This window comes from Aythya fuligula, chromosome 13 (assembly GCF_009819795.1).
Source record: "Aythya fuligula isolate bAytFul2 chromosome 13, bAytFul2.pri, whole genome shotgun sequence".
Lineage (NCBI taxonomy): Eukaryota > Metazoa > Chordata > Aves > Anseriformes > Anatidae > Aythya > Aythya fuligula.
The window spans coordinates 8,442,263-8,460,712 of record NC_045571.1 but is presented as its reverse complement, the minus strand read 5'-3'; the positions used below and the strand labels follow the sequence as shown (position 1 = coordinate 8,460,712).

General features: G+C 40.7%; 1 protein-coding gene across 1 annotated transcript; it reads right to left on the bottom strand.

Moving 5' to 3' along the window:
* Nucleotides 1–4,082: 4,082 nt before the first annotated feature.
* Nucleotides 4,083–12,408, bottom strand: IDS (iduronate 2-sulfatase). Its single transcript, XM_032196235.1, has 9 exons — nt 12,354–12,408; nt 11,407–11,543; nt 10,716–10,893; nt 9,741–9,829; nt 8,300–8,500; nt 7,485–7,655; nt 6,759–6,885; nt 5,304–5,477; nt 4,083–4,635 (listed from the first exon to the last, which is right to left on the bottom strand). Exons 2-9 carry the CDS (start codon nt 11,536–11,538, stop codon nt 4,136–4,138), a joined length of 1,572 nt encoding a protein of 523 aa, XP_032052126.1. The 5' UTR covers nt 11,539–11,543; nt 12,354–12,408; the 3' UTR covers nt 4,083–4,135.
* Nucleotides 12,409–18,450: the final 6,042 nt, after the last annotated feature.

The following is an 18,450-nucleotide window of genomic DNA, read 5'->3' as shown; positions in this document are numbered from 1 at the left end:
TGTTCATTACATCTTACTGTTCTTTTCCTCTCTGCTGCTTCAGTCTATTATCCCCACTCCATGTCCAAGTGCACATACAGAAATATCAAACTTTGTCATTTTCTCTTGCTTACTCAAAGCTCCATTATAGTTCATCTTGGGGCCTTCACACACTGCTGGATAAAAATGTTCTACGACTCAGCATTGAACCGGGTGTTAATGAGAGAGGGCAAAAGGCTCTTTGCTGCTTCATATGGTAGATCCTGACATTGGTAGTCTCTCTCCTTTCATAAGCAGAACTCCCACAGGCTTCAAAAGGAGATCTGCACATGTAGGCAGAGAAGAACATTGGAGTCAAGATCCACCCATGCAGATCTGAAGATAATTTTCATTAGCTATGAAGTCAGTCAAACACAGAGGCATAAAAAGTTTTGACAGTCATCTCAACTTGGCTGGGAGTTTCTGATGTGAAGAGCAAGGAGGTCTATAGCCTAGAAAACTGAAAGTGCTGGAAAACCTAGTTACCAAGAGGGTAATTCCCTTCTTTATGTAGCATTTCACATTTGAATGCTAAGTACCCATTAGAGAAAAAAGAAAAAAAAAAAAAAAAAACACCTTATTCAACTAAGGATCTCAGTTGCAACCACTTCCAAAATATGATCTGAAATTGCCTCTAACCTGCGGGGCTGAACTGTAAGCTGACTGCAGTGCTCTTCAGAAGCTGGGTCTGACCATGACATTACAGCCACTTCGCCAATGGTGATAATGTGTTTTGTTTTGTTTTATTTCTGATGGGGAGCAATAACATGGAATTAAGAAAAATCCTCATTAGAGGCAGCACGTCTGTATCCCATCCCTCATGCTGTGGAACACGCATTCCAGTAGGGGACTCCACTTGACCAACAGAACCCAGCAGCAAGTCACTAATACATAATTAACATGCAACAGTGATTAATTAGCAGCATCTGACCAATAACCAGGACATTCAGCTGCATTTGCCTGTCTCACAAGACAAGAACATTTGCAACTCGCAGGCAGCTATTAATTCAAAATGTACCCTATTTCCCCCAGCAAATGCAGAGCACAGGCCAAAGGGGGGATTCCAATCTGTTGCACAGCACAGTATGCAGCAACAACATTTCCATACACTCCAGCGTGCACAGCATGCCTGAAATTAGACCTAAATCCTTCCTTTGCAAACAGCAAGCCGTAAACATTCCAGTAGAGTGTTACTGAGAACACCCAAATACATGGCCAGCTCCGTTTCTGAAGGATTCCTATTCTGCTTTGTAGACAGTGATGTTGCGTTTAGACCTCTGTACATCTATACCCTAGGAACAGTACCATGAGCTATGATTGACTGATGTATGGCTGGTTAAGGACCAAGATTTTAAATCCATTGCTTAATTGCTCTTGTACATTAACTTATTAACAGAGGCCTGTTTATTAACTCTGCTTTGTGCCAAGTGCTTACGATGGCTACTCTGGGGTCCCCAGTGGGAATCTCTCCATACATGTACCACAGGTACCGATTCCTGCTGATGCAGCATCATGCTGTTCTTCCAGCTGTTCTGGTGCCATCCAGAGAAATAGGGTCAACCCTGGCATCTAATTTGTTTCTTGATGCTTGGCTTGCATCCTCCTTCCCTCTAGAGAGGGCACTGTTCACAGGAGCACTTTATTTTTATTGCTTCCAGTAGAAGCAGTATCTTGGTTTAAGAAACATTCGTTCTCCCATTGCCTCTGCTGCTGCTGCATTTGTCTCAACCAATTTCACAACAAAACTAACTCACACACTTGTAATAGCAAAGCTTTTTCACTGCTATACCTCACCCATGTCCTAACAATGTTAGGCCTCAACTCAGCAGCGGACAGAAGGCACCTGCTCGCTAGGTGGACTGCAGCTCTGCTCAGTGGCTTGTGCAATTACTCAGTAGTGTCCTTGCTCTGAGCATGTGGATACCAGTCCTGATTCACCGCCTGTCAGAGACAATTCTGTTTCATGTTTCCCTAAAACACTACTACATTTTGATTAAGGAAGGTCAAGGATAGTTTTTCCCTTCCAATATAAAGAAAAAGACTTGAGGAAAAAAGTACTCATCACCTACCACCAGGACTTTTATCTCCACTTGAAAAATTAAATTGCCTGAAGTGATGGGAGGCATAGGGAACAGGATGTACAAGAATGTTTTCATGCAAATAAGTTCCTAAAATTACAGCGTGAAGATAAATTTAAGTCCCCAGATGACTATTTTCACAGGTGTTCTAGCAGAAGAACAAAACACAACGCTCAGGCAGCCAAGTCTAAGACAATACCAATTTGCCAGAGCAATTTTAAATGTATATTGTATTACTGACCTCGCATACCAGATACTCAGATTAATCCTTAACACTTCAATACATCCAAAAAAATAACTTTTCCAATATTTGATTTTCTTTTGAAGGAAAGAACGTCAGGGATATAATTAGCTCTAGCTGCAGACTCCAAATCTTTGCCTGGCACCATTGTCAATAAAACACATCTTCAACCAGTGTGAAATTGGTATAGCTACATCGAGCCTGCTACACACAGCTGCAGTATTTCACCCAGCTGAGGATCTCAGTATACATGCATAAGTGAGGGAAAGATATGTTTTCATCAGGATTAATAATGCTGCAGAACACAGAACATCTCGGGCAGAGTAAAACAAATGACAAGTTCATAAGAAATATATTCTTCTAATTGAGTTTAAGGCACTAAATAACTGATGTCTTCTAACAGAATCAGATTCATGGAGGGTATCTCTACATTAATTAGGAGTAAGACTGTCACATGGATTTTAATGAAATAAAGTTATGTCTATGGCTTCTCCAGGATATTAAAGTCAATTTATCTGAGGAAGACAAGTAATGGCTGGCTTTTTCTTTTCACAGGAATTAGAGGAACAGTTCATTGAGGAAGGCAGCAGGAGTTAGCAGTCAGAACAAGCTCTTATCTGCTAAGGTACAGATTCCGGAATTCTGAAAGCCTTGGTCACCAAAATGGAATTAAAGAAATCCAGCAGGCTGATAGAACACAGAACAAATTACTGTCATCACACTAGAGCAGAGTGTACCTCATGGCAGTGTGCAAGACATGCAGGTAGGGCTTAGCTTAGATGTAATATTCACCAAAAATATTTTTCTGAGCTTCAAGCTCCCAAACATGCTGACCTTAATTCATTCGGCCACATGGAAACATACTTACCAGAATAATCTTGGGCAACTACTGCTCCACATCTTGCATTGCCAGACAACACTAAAAACTCACAGCTAAATGAAAAGCTTTTATCCATCTTAGTGCAAATCAAGACTGCCAAACCCCACTTAGCATTTAAGAAAGCAAATATCCAAGTTTCCATCACTGGAGATGAGAAGTTACAGGACATGACAACCCTTAAGTATGCTGAGCAGTTCAACAACTAGACGTCAGCAAGCTACAAAAGCTAAAAGTTTCCATTTATTTTCACCTGTGGGGCCTCTTTGGACTGATCCTCACTACAAACCACAGAGGAGCATCCTGGTGTTACCTCAACCCCTCAGTCTTATTCAGTGTTTCAGTGACAAAGGCACTCCTTGCATTCACATGAACTCAAAATTCAGACTCTCTCCTATAAGGCGGAACCTCCGATAATTCTTTTCAAAATAAACGCTTTAAATTTTTGAATGAAACGAGAAATTTGCCTTTTAGTCCAGGCTGATGACAGCAGGCATCTCAGTTTCTCACTGCTATCAAATGTCTCCTTGATTACTCCAGCTCCAAGTCTCTTAGGTAAAGTTGATAGTATCTTACTGACACATTTTCTGCACAGCCTTTCAAGTACAATTTTTTCTCTTTTCCCACCTTTCACAGCCATTTCAGCACAGATAACATGTCTTTTTCAGTCACTAGAGCACGGAAGAACATGATGTTTCACAGAATGGGCTCCATACCCTGTGCGTTCTTTGCAGATGTGTTTTCAAACAAGCACACAACACGAATGCAAAAGTAATTTCACTGACTACTTCAGTGTAATAAGGGCTGAAACAAGACAAAAGCATTAGCCAGTGTTTTTATACAAACAGGATTTTAATTCAGTCTTTGTTCTCTGTACAACAGAAAGGCTTTATACAAAAAAAAAAAAAAAGTTGTTGAACCCTAGTGCTTAAAGAAGCCAAGAAGTTTTTTGAAAAGATGACCATGTAAAGTATTGTTATAAATGTTATAATCCTGGTTGGGATCAGTCTCTACCACATACAACTCTCCTGCATGGACATCCTCAAAGTCAGCACTGAAATTGTTAGGATTAAACTGAACCCATACAGTATACCTGTAGTCAATTGTACGCATGGAATAGCCCATGATTCTGATGTCCTTCAGCTTTGGTTTGTCAGAGTTCCACTGAGGAGTGTCTGAAGGCCGGGGATATTGGCTGAATGCAACAGGTTCTTCAGTATGACACCTGTTATTGTCTTCACAACCATCCTCCATCTCCACCTTCTCTTCAGAGGAGTTAAAATAATGGACAATGCTTGCCCCCTCTGTGCACAGTGCAACATGAAATGAAGTCTTTGGGCATGCAGGAGGAACTTGCAAGCCAGCTAGTTCAGCAAGCGTCGAAAAGAGAGACACAAGCTCAACCACTTTTTTGCTTTGTCCTAGAAGAAGCATTAGAATACAAATAATGAAACATGATGATTTGTCGGACACTGGTGGAACACTTTAGGAACTTACTCTGACAATTAAATTGGTGTTTATTGTAAGCGCTTTGTACTGGGTTTGTGGGGTAACATAAGGCAATTAAGGTGTGTCAGTTTGCTCTGAGGATACTAGGCTATGAATTTGACATATTTTAATGAGAAGAGACTTTTGTGCTTATATTTCTCAAATGTGCAAACTCTTCAAGACAATGATATTCATCACTGAGAAAGAACTCTTCAGAAAGACAAAGCGCATTCCAGCAAACATTTAACCTAACTCCCTCCATCAAAACAGTTTCCAATGCCACCATTTTTAGCAGATGCTACACAGAGAATGTTGACTTATCACTGTTGGAAAGATGGCAGCAGCCACTATTAAAGGTAGGTCAAATATCCTTTTAGGCATCTACACTACACAACAACGTGACTGTGGACAGACGCAGACACCTAGTGTTACCACTGAGCACTAAGGCATAGCTAACCAAAGTAAAACCTTGAGTCTAAACACAGAACATGCCCTTCACCATCTTGGTTCCCCATACAAGTTGCCTGTATGTGAAATATCGTTGCCTCACCACTTCTTTAAATACATCCACCGCAAGCAAATAAAAGAACTGGAAACTTACCTTGAGGCACCAAGCCTAAATTACGGCTAAAGGGGTCAAGGTAGGGGAAGATCCTCCCTTGTTGGCTAGCAGCAGCAGATGTCATTCCTGGTACATAAAACATCAGTGGCACACGGGTAGCAACATCGAAATTGCTGTATTTTGCCCATTCACCATGTTCTCCAAGGGACCATCCTAGATGACACAGAGTATAATTTAGAGCAGATGCCAGCTTGTAATTTAGTAGTCATTTCTTTTTCACCATAAACTGACTCTAGCTGTTGAGGCCTCTAGTCTTATCAAGGTTATATTAACATGCAAGTAACAAATCTGTATTTAAACATAACAAGATTTCTCTCTAATGTGAAAACTATTTCAACAGCCATACAAATATTGCAACTTAATGCTCTCATATCAAGGAAATAATTAAACCCATCTCTATTTCCCCTTCCCTAACTAAGAATTATGAAATCTGCATTAAAACAGCATAAAGGAGGAGCTGTGGCATGTCAATTTTTTGAATCACTTGGCTAGCTATAGTACTGAAAACACTGTTTACAGTAACCGTAGGAAGGAAAAAGAGAAATTCAGTCTACAAACGAAAGCCCAAGTCAGAGTGGCAATTCAGGAGGAACATCTGGAGTTTCTCTAGTACCTGAAGTATTAATTCTTTTACTCTACAACTTGCAAGTGCACACTTACTCACAAAAGTCAATCCAAATTATATGTGTATTTTAAACTGTTTTGGTTAAGCCATATCCTGTTTTAAGCCAGCTAAACCACCTCAATTAAGGAGACCATCAGAGAGTTATCTTAATGAATACTAGATATTGAAACAAACAATTAAATGCTAGAGGTATTTGTCCCACTGTTCAAATTCAAACAGTTTGTTGTTTTTTTTTCCATGCATGTGTTTTTTGTTTTGTGGGTTTTTTTGTTGTTGTTGTTTTGTTTTAAAACCACCAGGATCTGGAATGTGCAGGACCCCAATTATTAAAGGGGAAATCAAATTGCTACCAGCTTAGATGTTCTACATGCAGCAATGACAAGTGCAAGAAAACACACTTCAGCAGCTAATGAGAAAGCCTGTCACCCACTGTACCAGATGGCCCTTTACAAATTGCAAAGGGGGAGAATGGGTGGCAATCCTTTAACAGCACTCTTCCCAGCAGGAATCACTCCTTGGGGTAGGAGGTGGGAATACAGAAAGCTCAACCAGACAGCCTTATAATTCGCTGATCACTATTACTCATCGGAAACTCAATTTGATTAAAGACAGAGGTGCCTGCAGTGGAACAAAACTGCAGTCACAGAGGCCTGTGTCAGTCCATTAGCTAGGGACACACCAGCCAGATATACAAGGTACGGCAGCTCCACTCTACATTATATAAACGTGCACTTGATTCATATGCTAGCTCTGAGTTGCACAATTAAAAAGTTAATAGCAGTGAGCTAAAGGAAGATTTAAATGCTTACCATGATCAGCAGTAAAAACTACCATTGTACTACTTGAGAGTCCTACATCATCCAAAGCATTCAGGAGCCGGCCAACTTGCATATCCAGGTAAGAAACTGCTGCGTAATAGCTCTGACGAATCTGACGCTGCAAGTTAAGAAAACAGGAGAGAAGAAAAAAAGAGCTCCTCCATTCCACCCCACACAAATAGAAGAACCAGTGGGTGGCGTTATAAGCATTGTTGAATTAAAGGATTTGACTTGTAAAGCCTGTTTCTCAAGTGTCCGTAGCCTGATTAATGTCACAGATGAGAAGGTAAATAGGCACAGGGGCAGTTAGAAAGCGTTAACTATTTCCTAGAAGCTTTTTCAGGCAACATGTTGCAAACCAATCAGATCTGCTCTCCTCAAGGTCCAGTGAGTGTTTATGTTCACTTATGCACTTTGAAGGCAAAGAGAATCTTACAAAAGATGTACTAAAGGGAGGCTTGAAACAGAAGCAGATCCAGCTGATGAAAACAAATATACATTCTCTTATACACAAACACTTATCCATCAGCAGCAAGAACAGAAAACAGAAAGAACCAGGAGCGCACACTAATATCACTGATTGGTAGTTGACCTCTTCCCTCCTGACCCCAGTCACAGAGAAGGTTTTCCTTAAAAACTTAAATGTTCAGAACATCTAAGAACATCTAAGAGCAGCCTCCTGCTCCCTTGCATTTGAATAAGTTATTGACGGCTTACCTGGAAGTCATCTGGAAGTGGTCCATAAGGGAAACTAACATTTAATGCTTTCACATCATCTCTCTGTCTGATATCCATCCAGGGGTTGTATGCCACAGAAGGTAGCTTCTTAGGCACCCAGGGATCTGGGGCTAATGTGATGTTTTCCAAAGGGTACAACTTCAGAAATTCCTTTGCAATGCAAACACACATAAAAGATTATCCTCAGCTCTAAGGCCTCCTGTAAAATTGCATCGTAAAGCAGCAACTGTTTCTCCTTGCATGACCCTTCTGTAATATTCTTAGTTTATAAGGCTTCACCTGCCCCAAAGTATAAAAGGTAGCAATGGTATTTTAATTAACCCTAACTCCTGAAAAATTCTGAGTTAGTAAGTGGTATTGTACCTAAAAAAATAAAAAATAAAAAATAAATTAAAAAAAAAAAAAAAAGCCTCCTGTCTCAAAGCCACCCTGAAATAAAAAGCCCAACATTGTTTCCTCTGAAATAAGTAGAAGTTTTGATACCGACTCAAATGGAGAGAACAAGATCTTGTAAGACCTCATTATGTCACACTCCATCAAGCTAAACAGCATCTCCTTGCAATAGCTGTCACACTACTATGGCGGTAGGAGCCTGACTTTTGGCTGACTGGTCACAACTCCCTCATTAAACATTTTGAAATTCAACACAGACAACTGCTAAAATTACACTGAGCCAACGCTGTTTTTCACCTTGCTTCCCAGAAACAGTAACAATAAAGCATTCATGAAACAGCTTTGAAAAGAAAAAAAGCACTTGTCTAAATTCCTTTCCCCACAGTCTTCAGGTTCCTCACCTGCGGGTACCTCAATGGGATATGTGGTTTGTGGTAACCAACAGCCAGGAAGAATTTTTGCTTCTGGGTTTTCATAACATTCAGTAAGCGTATGGCCTCTTCGGTGCTTTGAATATCAGGCAGAGTACCACCAGGCATTTCTGTCACATCGACTGGGCACACCAAGTTTGCATAAAGTCTTCCATCTTTTCCCCTGCAAGTCTTTGAAAAAAGAATTAGTTAAGTAATTTCTGTAGAAGCAAAGAAGTAATCCTCTGTTCCGTAGCTATCAAACCAATTCATTTCTCAGTCCTTCTATCAGCAAAAGGTTCTGCAGATTGGATACAAAATGGAATTTCAGAATTTCTACGAACACTGGAAGCACCAAGTACATTGATGACTGAGACAGAAAGTTTCAGAGGTTGAAGAATGCACTTAATACATAGCAGCTTCCACGTCTAAGGAAAAGCAGAATCCTCTCTAAAACTGGCCAGAAGATTAGAAGTAGTCACACAGGAAAACACACAGCTTCTATAATGAATAGCATCTCTGACCTACTGGCAAGAAGGTAGAACGTGGTTACTCTATACACATGCAGTTTTGCTCCTTCTGATCCCGAGAGCTCATAGAAAGCTGCCTGGAACCTACTACTACCTCATTAATTTCTGAGCAAGTGCCAGCAATGGCTGATGTACAGTCAGCAAGGAAAGATAAATTAGACTACATGGCTGCCAAGAAAAGGTGGCCTCAGCAGGGTGCTTGGGAGAGTTGTTAATGAACATAAAGCAAAGTATGTCATGGATGCAAACAGTGTTGTTAAAATCAGAATTTCTCAGCAGCAAATGCAAGAACAAATATCACCAAGACTGCCTGTAGCCTCATGGCTGGACCTCCAAGCCTTGCAATGTATAGCCTCCATCACGGGATGTTAGTATAGCACTTGCATAAATGCAAAACAGATTCTTTTAGGCAACGCTTAAGAGTAACAAACATTCCAGAAAATTGAATCAGACAGTTTCAGATCATTTAAAGATTATTTTAATTATGAATTCCACTCCCCATCTCAGCTCTTTATTGAATTGATTTAAATTCACCAAGCCCATGACAACGTTTTGTCACTGAACAGCACAAGATTAGTATGAAAGCTGACAATAGCACTTCTCAGATAAAAGACTTCATGACCTAGACACAAATTAAAATCATTTGCAAGCACCTTTATATTGCAGAACCATATTTCCAAATTCTGATTTCTAAATACTTAAGAATGAGCACCTGAGTTAACATGACACCCCTAAACGAAGCATAGATCTTCTCTTGGAAGTCTGGGCAACAGTATCAAACTGGACTAGTTGTTTCCCTGCAGTGTTACAATCACTAAAACAGAGTATAGGCTTGTGCTCCAGATGGAGAACTTGGTTGTACCCAAAAAACATTTTGTTAGCATCCCACAAATTACCCTTACCTTATCATTTTCATATTTTTCAGTAGAAGGATGAAAGGGTGGAATGGACCAGCTATATGGATAGTCATCATGGTAATTGGATGAAACCCCTGAAAAGGGTAAAGAGTGAAGACATAAGAAATGCTCTAGTAGTTAACTAAATCAGGAAAAGCTCAAACAAATTTGTTTTCAGTTTTGGTTTGTGTTTTTTTTTTTTTTTTTTTTTTTTTTTTTTTTGAATTCTGCATTCTAAATGTAGAAATATTCGAAATGGTCTTTGACAACTCAGAAAGCAAAGAAAATATCCAAGAAATAAAAGTCAAAAAGTCTAAGGCAATTTTCCCTGAAATATGTTATTATTGGGGAAAGAGACTCAAGCTTCTCAAAGAATCTTACTTTAGGAAAGAAAAAAAAAAAAAGAAAAAAAAGCAGGATTAATAATATGTATATCCCTAATCATATCAACTGAATGGCTATATATCCATACAAGTGTAGTTCTCTAATAAAGAATTACTAGAAAGAGCATCACGTTAAGTATTATATTTTTTTAAACTCAGTTGTGTTATTGCTTTTTAATTAGCGAACCAACTGCCTATTTAACTGGGAGTATCAGACATATATTCTAAGCCTCCCAGTCCAGACAGCCAATCGTGAAACATGAAATGTGTACATGCAGAACCATGACAATGTTCAGTTGTTTCATCTTTAGCAGTTACCTAATTTCCAGACATGTTCTGAGAATTGCAAACATTTGTTCCCAGAATCCCTAAACAATACATGAAAATATTTGTTAGATAATGCTCATCTAATAAATCTTGAGGCATTACAGATGAATGTAAGATTAAGATTCAAAGACAACCTATAATTTAGTCTGCCCCATGATAACAATTCAAGTCATCCACATAGACAGGAATCACATAGCTCATACTTATATGTAAAGTCTGTTTATGGGAATATATAAAAAGTATTTTAAGCAGAGGAAAATTCAAACCATACCAGGATGAAAAACTTTCCCTACAGACATGGTCATGTAGCCATTCTCCTTGAAATACTGGGGCATTGTGGAATAGTTTCCTGCATGTACTCTCCAGTAGGAGTAGAAATCATACAGTCGGGTAGTATCAGGCCTGCGTCCAGTAAGAAATGACACTCTACTTGGAGCGCACACAGCTTGCTGAGGAGAGAGACATCCAAAAAGAGAACCAGAACATAAAGCAAAACACAATATATCGCCAGCAACCTACAAACTTAGACATGGCTGGGCAAAACATCCAAAAGCTCAGAACCGCAGCGAAATGTTTTATATTACTTCAAGCTGGGATGAACAGCATCCTTATTAAGAATATAAATTCCCAACTGTAAAATAATTATCATGAATGATGAAAGAAAATAATTTTAATTTAGTAAAGCAGCATTTTACTGTTAATAGTGAAAGTGTTTGAGTGATATAATGCTCCTCCAAGGTGCTAAAGAAATACAAGCATTCAAGTGACCTGGTTTTGTTTCTTACCTTCATAAAGATAAGTCCATACGTTACAGTTCAGCCTAACCATCTGTTTTCCACTAGAACTACTTAATTTCTTTTTTTTTTTTCCCCCAAAGATCTGCCTAACAGGCAATGCCTAACACCTACTGTAATAACACTAGTGTATATTTCACAGAGATAAAACATTTTTGACTATCTCACCTGTGCATACACATTGTTGAACACAACACTTTGAGAAGCAAGTTGATCAATGTTTGGTGATTTTACAAGTTTATCTCCATAACAACCCAAAACAGGACGTAGGTCATCCACAACTATAAACAAGACATTCATGCCATCTAAGAGAAAACAGAATTAGGCCATATTAGCTTGAGCTCCAGTACATAAAAGCTAGCGCATGCAGACTTAATGCCTCCTGGAAGTTTTCTGTATCAAATATTAACCATGAAGTGGACTTGAGAAAAATCATGGAATCTTTTAATCAAATTATCTAATGGCTTTGTAGGGATAAATACCGGGATTTATAAGGTAAATACTAGGATTCATTCCTTCAACATGTAGGAACTCAGAGGTTCCCTTCTTGTTTGGCCCAGGCAGAACTATGGTATTTTTCACTTCCCTTTTAATTTCACCGCTTCCTCCCACAGCACGTTTGCTCTTCGGCTACCGTCAGCTTTGTACAGAAAAAGCGGTGAAAGTCTTTTATGGTTCTACCTACTTCTGAACTTTACGAACAAGTGGAAAAAGGATTGTGACGGTGAACATCAGATACTGCCACGCTATACAAACAGAAAGGTTAAATAAATAAATAAACAAACCTATCTGGCATGGCACGTGCATGTTTTTAAATACCCCTTTTTTTAAACACCCCTTCAGGCGGGGAGCTATATGGCGGTTCAACCACCACACAAGCTGCCGGCAGCACCTCAGATGAGCAGCAGCAGCCTCCCAAGCAGCTTTACCAAAGCCCTGAGCGGCTCAAACCCCAAAGCCAGCGTGGGGAAGGCTCTGGTGCCCCCAGCAGCCCGCAGCCCTCCAGCAGCGCCGTGCCCCCGGGGACCACCCTTCACCCGGGACCTCCGCGCCGCCTTGCCCGGGCCGGGGGCTCTCAGCCCGGCTGCCCTCCCTGCCCCCGGGGCCCGCCGCACCTGGGCGCCCCGCAACCTCCACAGCGAGCACGCAGCCGGCGGCCAGCAGGCAGAGGCAGAGGCACAGCCCCAGCCGAGCCGCCGCCATGTCGCGGGGCCGGGCCCGCGGCCTCCGCCCCGGGGCGGGCTCCCTGTGAGGCGCCGGGGCTGTGGTGGAAGCGGCTCCGGAGCCGGGTCCGCCCCGCACGGTGGCGCCGTCGCCCCGCGTAGCTCCGGGCTCGGGGCTGTAGGTAGAGGGCGGAGCGGGGCCGCGGGGGTTTTAAGGGGAGCGGGACGCCCACAGGGTTTTTAATGGGAGTGGGGAGCCTCCAGGGGTGTGGAGAAGGCTCGCTGGGTGAGGTATGTGGCTGGTGTAGGCTTTCAGGAGGCTAGGTTATGAAGCAAGGGATGTTTGTGTGATTTTTAACACTATTTAGTCTTTCGAGGAGTCCTCAGGCACTTGCTGTTATAGTACTGTAGGAGGGGGAGTGCTTAACGCTATCCTGATAATTGCTCCCACCCCAAGCAGGTAGCAGCCCTGAGGAATGGGGAAGTTGGGTGCATTGGGCTCTGTACCTGGGGAAGCTCTGAGTCATGTTTAACTCTGCTCCTATCTTTTAATTGCTTCCACAACTGGTGAGCTTTTCCTAACGTGTGTGGCATTTCTGGAATTACTTCAAGGTATATCAGAGGTCAGGTTTAGGCAGGGTATTGGTGAGAATACTTGCTCTGTGCAGTGGGTGCTGTGCAAGCCCCTGACACCAGGCCCTTGGGTAGGGCTTGCTGCTTGTGAGGTGTGGGGGAACTGGGCTGGCTCTGCTGTTACCTCTGCTGGGACTGCTGTTGCTGTGACTTCTGGCAGGCAGAGCCTTGCTTTTAGGATGTCTGACCTATTTTCTCCAGCTTGACTCTTCTGGTGGTCTAGAGGGGTAGAAGAGGAGGACAATAAGGTTGTGATCAATTTTTGAACAAAGCTTCAAAGACCAGTACTGGCTTTAGCAGACAGGAGGATGTGTATTGTTCTTTCTTTACAACATTAAAAGCTTCAGCAAGAGTTAACTTCATAGAAAGCTCTTAAATTCTCCATGGCTTCAATTCTTCCTTGTGGAAGAAGGAATACAGGTATTGCTGGTATTCCTGTACAACATAACCTCACAGTTACTGATACAAGATGCTTCCCAGTCTGCAACCATAAAATTATCCAAAACCAAAATGGTATAATAGGACAGCTCAGAAATATGATTTTAAGAGTTAAAAGACCACAATTATGTATGCTTAAACACCTAACAAGCAGGTGAAGTGCTGAAAAATATACCAGTATTGAAAACAGGTGTCAAGCTTTCACTCATTTGCATCTGAATACTACTGTGGTGATGTGACCCATGCTGGCAGGTGTGTTTTCTTTTTTCACAAGTGTCAGGTGCTCCTTTGACTACAAATGGCAGGTCAACTCTGAAACATACTGGCAAATATCCACATCTTTAGGGTTGGAGTATGGAAACTAAAACCAAGGGAAAAGCCTTACTTACAGAAAAGCAATGCAAAAAAAATCATTTAATCTATAATGGAATCTATAACTTTATTTTTTCTGTGCTCTGGAACTGTATTGGTGGCTCTTAATTATCAAAATGGAAATGTTGGCAGCATGGATTCTGAGACAAATGCCCAGATTCAAACTAAATCAATAGTTAAGAGTAAAGTTCAGAGATAGCAGAGCCTGCCTCATTGGGTGGGTGGATAAGTCTTTCTGTGCTGTTGCAGGTGTGCAAATGGTGATATCTCTGGAACTTCCAAGTTATCCGCACTAAGAGAAATAGCTATAAAAAAAAAAAAGCAGCCCTACTGGCCAGGCTTTCCCATATATTTTTTTCTACCTCAAAATGTTTTCTGCAAGGAATATGAAGACTTGGAAGGTTTGTCAGGGATTTATGCAGTTTTAGCCTGCAGACTACTCAGAGCCAGGCAGTAGATGCAGTGGGTGTAATTAATTCACAACAGGTCCAATGCACAACAAGAAGAAAGCACACACCAAACTGTATCTGGAGACTTTGAAGCACAATTACAGGAACTTTCCAATAAAACCTGTACCGAATTCATGAATGTTCCCTAAATGTGTGGCTTCTTTCACTGGAGTGGGTATCAGTGTGTAAAATAGGGTTCTCCTGTGGCTCTGAGCTGGTTCTGTACTTGACAGAGCTATGAAACTGAATTCCGTATACAAACTTCTGTAACACAACCTATGCTGTTAAAATATTCAGGAATAACTTGGAAGAGAGCAGACTTTCTGAAAAACTAAGAACAAGGAAGTGTAAACCAATTAGGAAAAACATACAATTAATGAGTTCAATGTTTCCAGATGTTTGCAAATGGTATTGAATGCCTTCTAGTTTCCTATAACTAGCTTGCTCTGCCAACCCCTTAGGAAAATGGGATAGTATGTTTTTCTGCTCTATAAGCACAGCTGAAGCTTGTAATACACTGTGTGTGGGCTCATCATAACCCTGACCATCTCAGCAAGGAACATCAGCTACAATGGTCTGACATGCTTTTTGTATGGTCACTTCTCCATGTCTGAAGTGAGTCATGCAGATCTGCTCACCTGCCACTCTCTCCCCCTAGCCCTAGGTAAGTGATCTTCCCTGCTCTCACCTTCAAGCTTTCCCGAGCACAAGCATTATCAGAGCTGTCTCTAACACACTACTTAGACTGACTTCAGCGTACTGGGCAATGGGTGAGGCTGTTACCGCCACCAGAAGCCATAAATCAAAGCCACACCTCAGTCATGGTTTCTCCCATTTCCTGCTTGGCCCATAATTGTGGCGAATTAGATGCTCCCAGCTCTGATGTGCTGGCCGGGAAAGGGATGATGGATTGAGGAAGTAGAGTTATTCCTGACCCCTCCCTGCATCCGTTTCAGGAAGTGTGCCTACTGTTTAATCCAGGGAAGCCTCAAAGAGATCGCACTGTCCCGAGTGCTTAGTGTGGACAAGGCAAGCACACTGTGGCATCGCTCTTGAGAAATAACTTTTATGCACATAAGCATTGACAGGCAATTTCTCAAATAATACGAGTACAACAAAGAGATAAGGCCTGCGAACAGGAAAGCCTGCTTAAACAAGATATCATGGAAAGCTACTGAAGCCTTTAATGCATGTCTTTGGCAAGGACTGATCTGTTACTTAAACATTTACAAACTCTGCTACTTCATTTGCTCTTCTGGATTAATAGTTGTTGCAAATTTTAGGAGGTGTTTTGGGTTGTATTCTCAGTGTAGCTACAAAATAGTTACAAAAACCTGACCTCTGTCTATTGCTAATAGTGAAATCGAACTGCCCCTTGTTACAGCTGCCTCAAAGGGAAGTGAATAAGCTCATCAGTATTCTGGTGTTGCTAGCAGGGAGGTCACCTTCTCTGTCAAGCAACTCTGTTTCAAACACTGAAACCTTGCAATTAGCAATTTATGACAAGGATACCAAAGTACACAACTACTTCTCTCTAACTAAGGTGATGTTTTGTATAGTGTAATTCTACTTACAAAGCACGAAAGGTGATTTCTGTGCAGATGAGGATCCTGCCTCCCATGTATGCACAAACATGGATGCAAAGCTGTATCAGGAGGGGGGAGGTACAGGGGAGGATGGGAAGGGATGTGTAATTAGGCAGAGGAAGGCGGAACTAAAAAATGCTTGAGATTATGATAAAGTCTTTTGGAAATGAGCAAGGACTTGCTAGTCTAGTTCTTTAATGACAGTTGTTATTTATGCCTGATAAAACACAACAGTAGTAAGGCCAATGAAGACATAGAAATTGCAATAGTTAACAATATATTTTGACAAAAACAGATTCTTCCTTTATCTCCCTTTTTCACAGTTCACCTTAGGAAACAGATCTGTGAGGTAGAAGTTTCAGAGCTACAAAAATCTTATTTCTGACAGCTACTGTAGACATTTCTTCAGTGGTCTAAATTTACTGCGCACACAGTAGCAGACTGGTTCTGTTACTACCTCAGTAGTTTCCAAATTCTGATTCAGGAGACCATACACAGTGATCCGTAGCTCCTCTGAAGTAATACTGTTTCATGCCCTAAAAAATGAATCTACCTCTCCAGAAGCATTGCACCAACATGCCAGCTATGGCCCCAGTACACAGCAAGTCCTGCGGAAGGTTTTCTGGTCCACCAGAATAAAAACACTTGAGAACCTTGTTTCCCCAACAGTAACTCACCTAATTCAGTACCTAACAGGTCAAGAAACAATCAACAGGGTGCTCACAAACCGGCACTATCCTTAGTACAGCTGCAGGATCAAATAGATTGTGCTGGGTTACTAAAAGAATGAAGTGTGTGTGTCATTCTGTTGGTTAGACAAAACCCAAGGATTATTTTTGTCTAACCTGACAAAAGAGATAAGTAGGTCCTTGTCAAAGAATACAGTGCAGCAAGTTGCTGGTTAGTGTTTGTATCTCTGTAAAAGCCGTGTGGATATTGACGTTTAACCTGATCCTTTCCTTTGAGTACCCTGCAGGAGGAGTTTATATTATATCCAATTACTGATAAGATGAAGCCTGATTTATAATTGTCCTGCATCACTGCATGAAGTAGATGTTGCACAGTGTTACTACACCACCATGCTAGTATTTTAAACCCACACATTCTATTGCTGCAAATTAGTACAGGGCTGCAAGGCATGCTGAACTGAACTCACCTCTTATACACAATGCTAAGATTATTTGTGCTATCTGGCTTCTGAAAGAACCGCAAGGAGTCATGGACAGAAATCTCATTTGAAGCCAGCGTTATCTGGATGTGCAAATGCTTGAGATTCTTGGAACACCTGACCTGTCTCAGTACTGAAGTTCTTAATCTGAAAAATGCTTTGGGTAAAATTACCAGGTGCCTTTTCCTTAAAAAGGAGGCATGGAAATAGTTGGAAGCTTAGTCTTGCATGCAGAACTCCCACCAATTTTCCTAGGCATGATGTGGTAGGGACAATTAGTTCTTTTACCTTACAGACCTTGTCCTTTATGGTGAAAGGTTCAACTCCTAGAGAGATCTCCTTATTTAAAATACAGATCTTTAGTAAAGACAGGAGCTTTTAGTTTTCATAATAGGTGAGAAGTCAGCCTTTACCTAGACCTGTTAATTCATGTGAAAAGCTCAAATTGCTCTCACTTCATAACATGTAGGGCTGATCAAGCAGAGATGCAACCTGCAGTGTCCCCCTCTAACTGAAGTTCCTCTGTCAGAGCTCTGACATCTGACAAACAAACACATCAGGTCATTTATAAAAGTATAACCAAGTTGTTTAGTTTTTGTTACAGGAAAGAGGGAATTTACTAAATATAAACATATCAAAAGAACATTTCCTTTTGACAGAACGTATAGACTTGAAATAATGTTCTGAATTGTAGTGAATCAAAATATTCTGCTCTATAAATGAATGGTTTAGTTACTGACGACGTGCCTTTTAAAAAATGTTGAAGTTGACAAAATCACAGACAATTTAGAGAAAACAACCAAAATTGTACTGCAGTTGCTAAACTTACTAGATAGAAAACTTAATGGTAAGCACCTCTATATGTTTGTGATAAGAACACAAATTACAAAGTTAAATTACTTTGTTTTGGACTGAGGCGGTGCTATTAGTCACACAGTAAACATTAGAGCAAAACCAGGGTGAATTTATATCAAATATTCTATCCATATCATTAGTCTTATCTTAATGCATTAAAATGAAATGCAATAGTTAAAGGTATATCAGAGAAAGCTGTATTCCTATTACATAAACCACTGAATGTATTTTTCCCAATGGTAAACTTATACAATTTGCTATTCAAAAATACTGCAAATTAAATGTTCTTTGCTCTTTATATAAGAACACTTCTGTTACAAATACACTTTTGTAATGGTAAACAAAAAAAAATGTGCTGCTTTGCCATTAAAAAAAAATCCTTTTATTAATTCTAGTCATAGAATAAAGTACTGCAGGGCCACAAGTCTGCACTTTGGTTAGCTGCGTTGAGAATTTGGATGACTATTACTTTTGGCAATTAAACAAGAACAAAGTGTGAGCTGAAAGAAAATATGAAAATCAGCAGTGTGCTAACTTGAATAGACAAA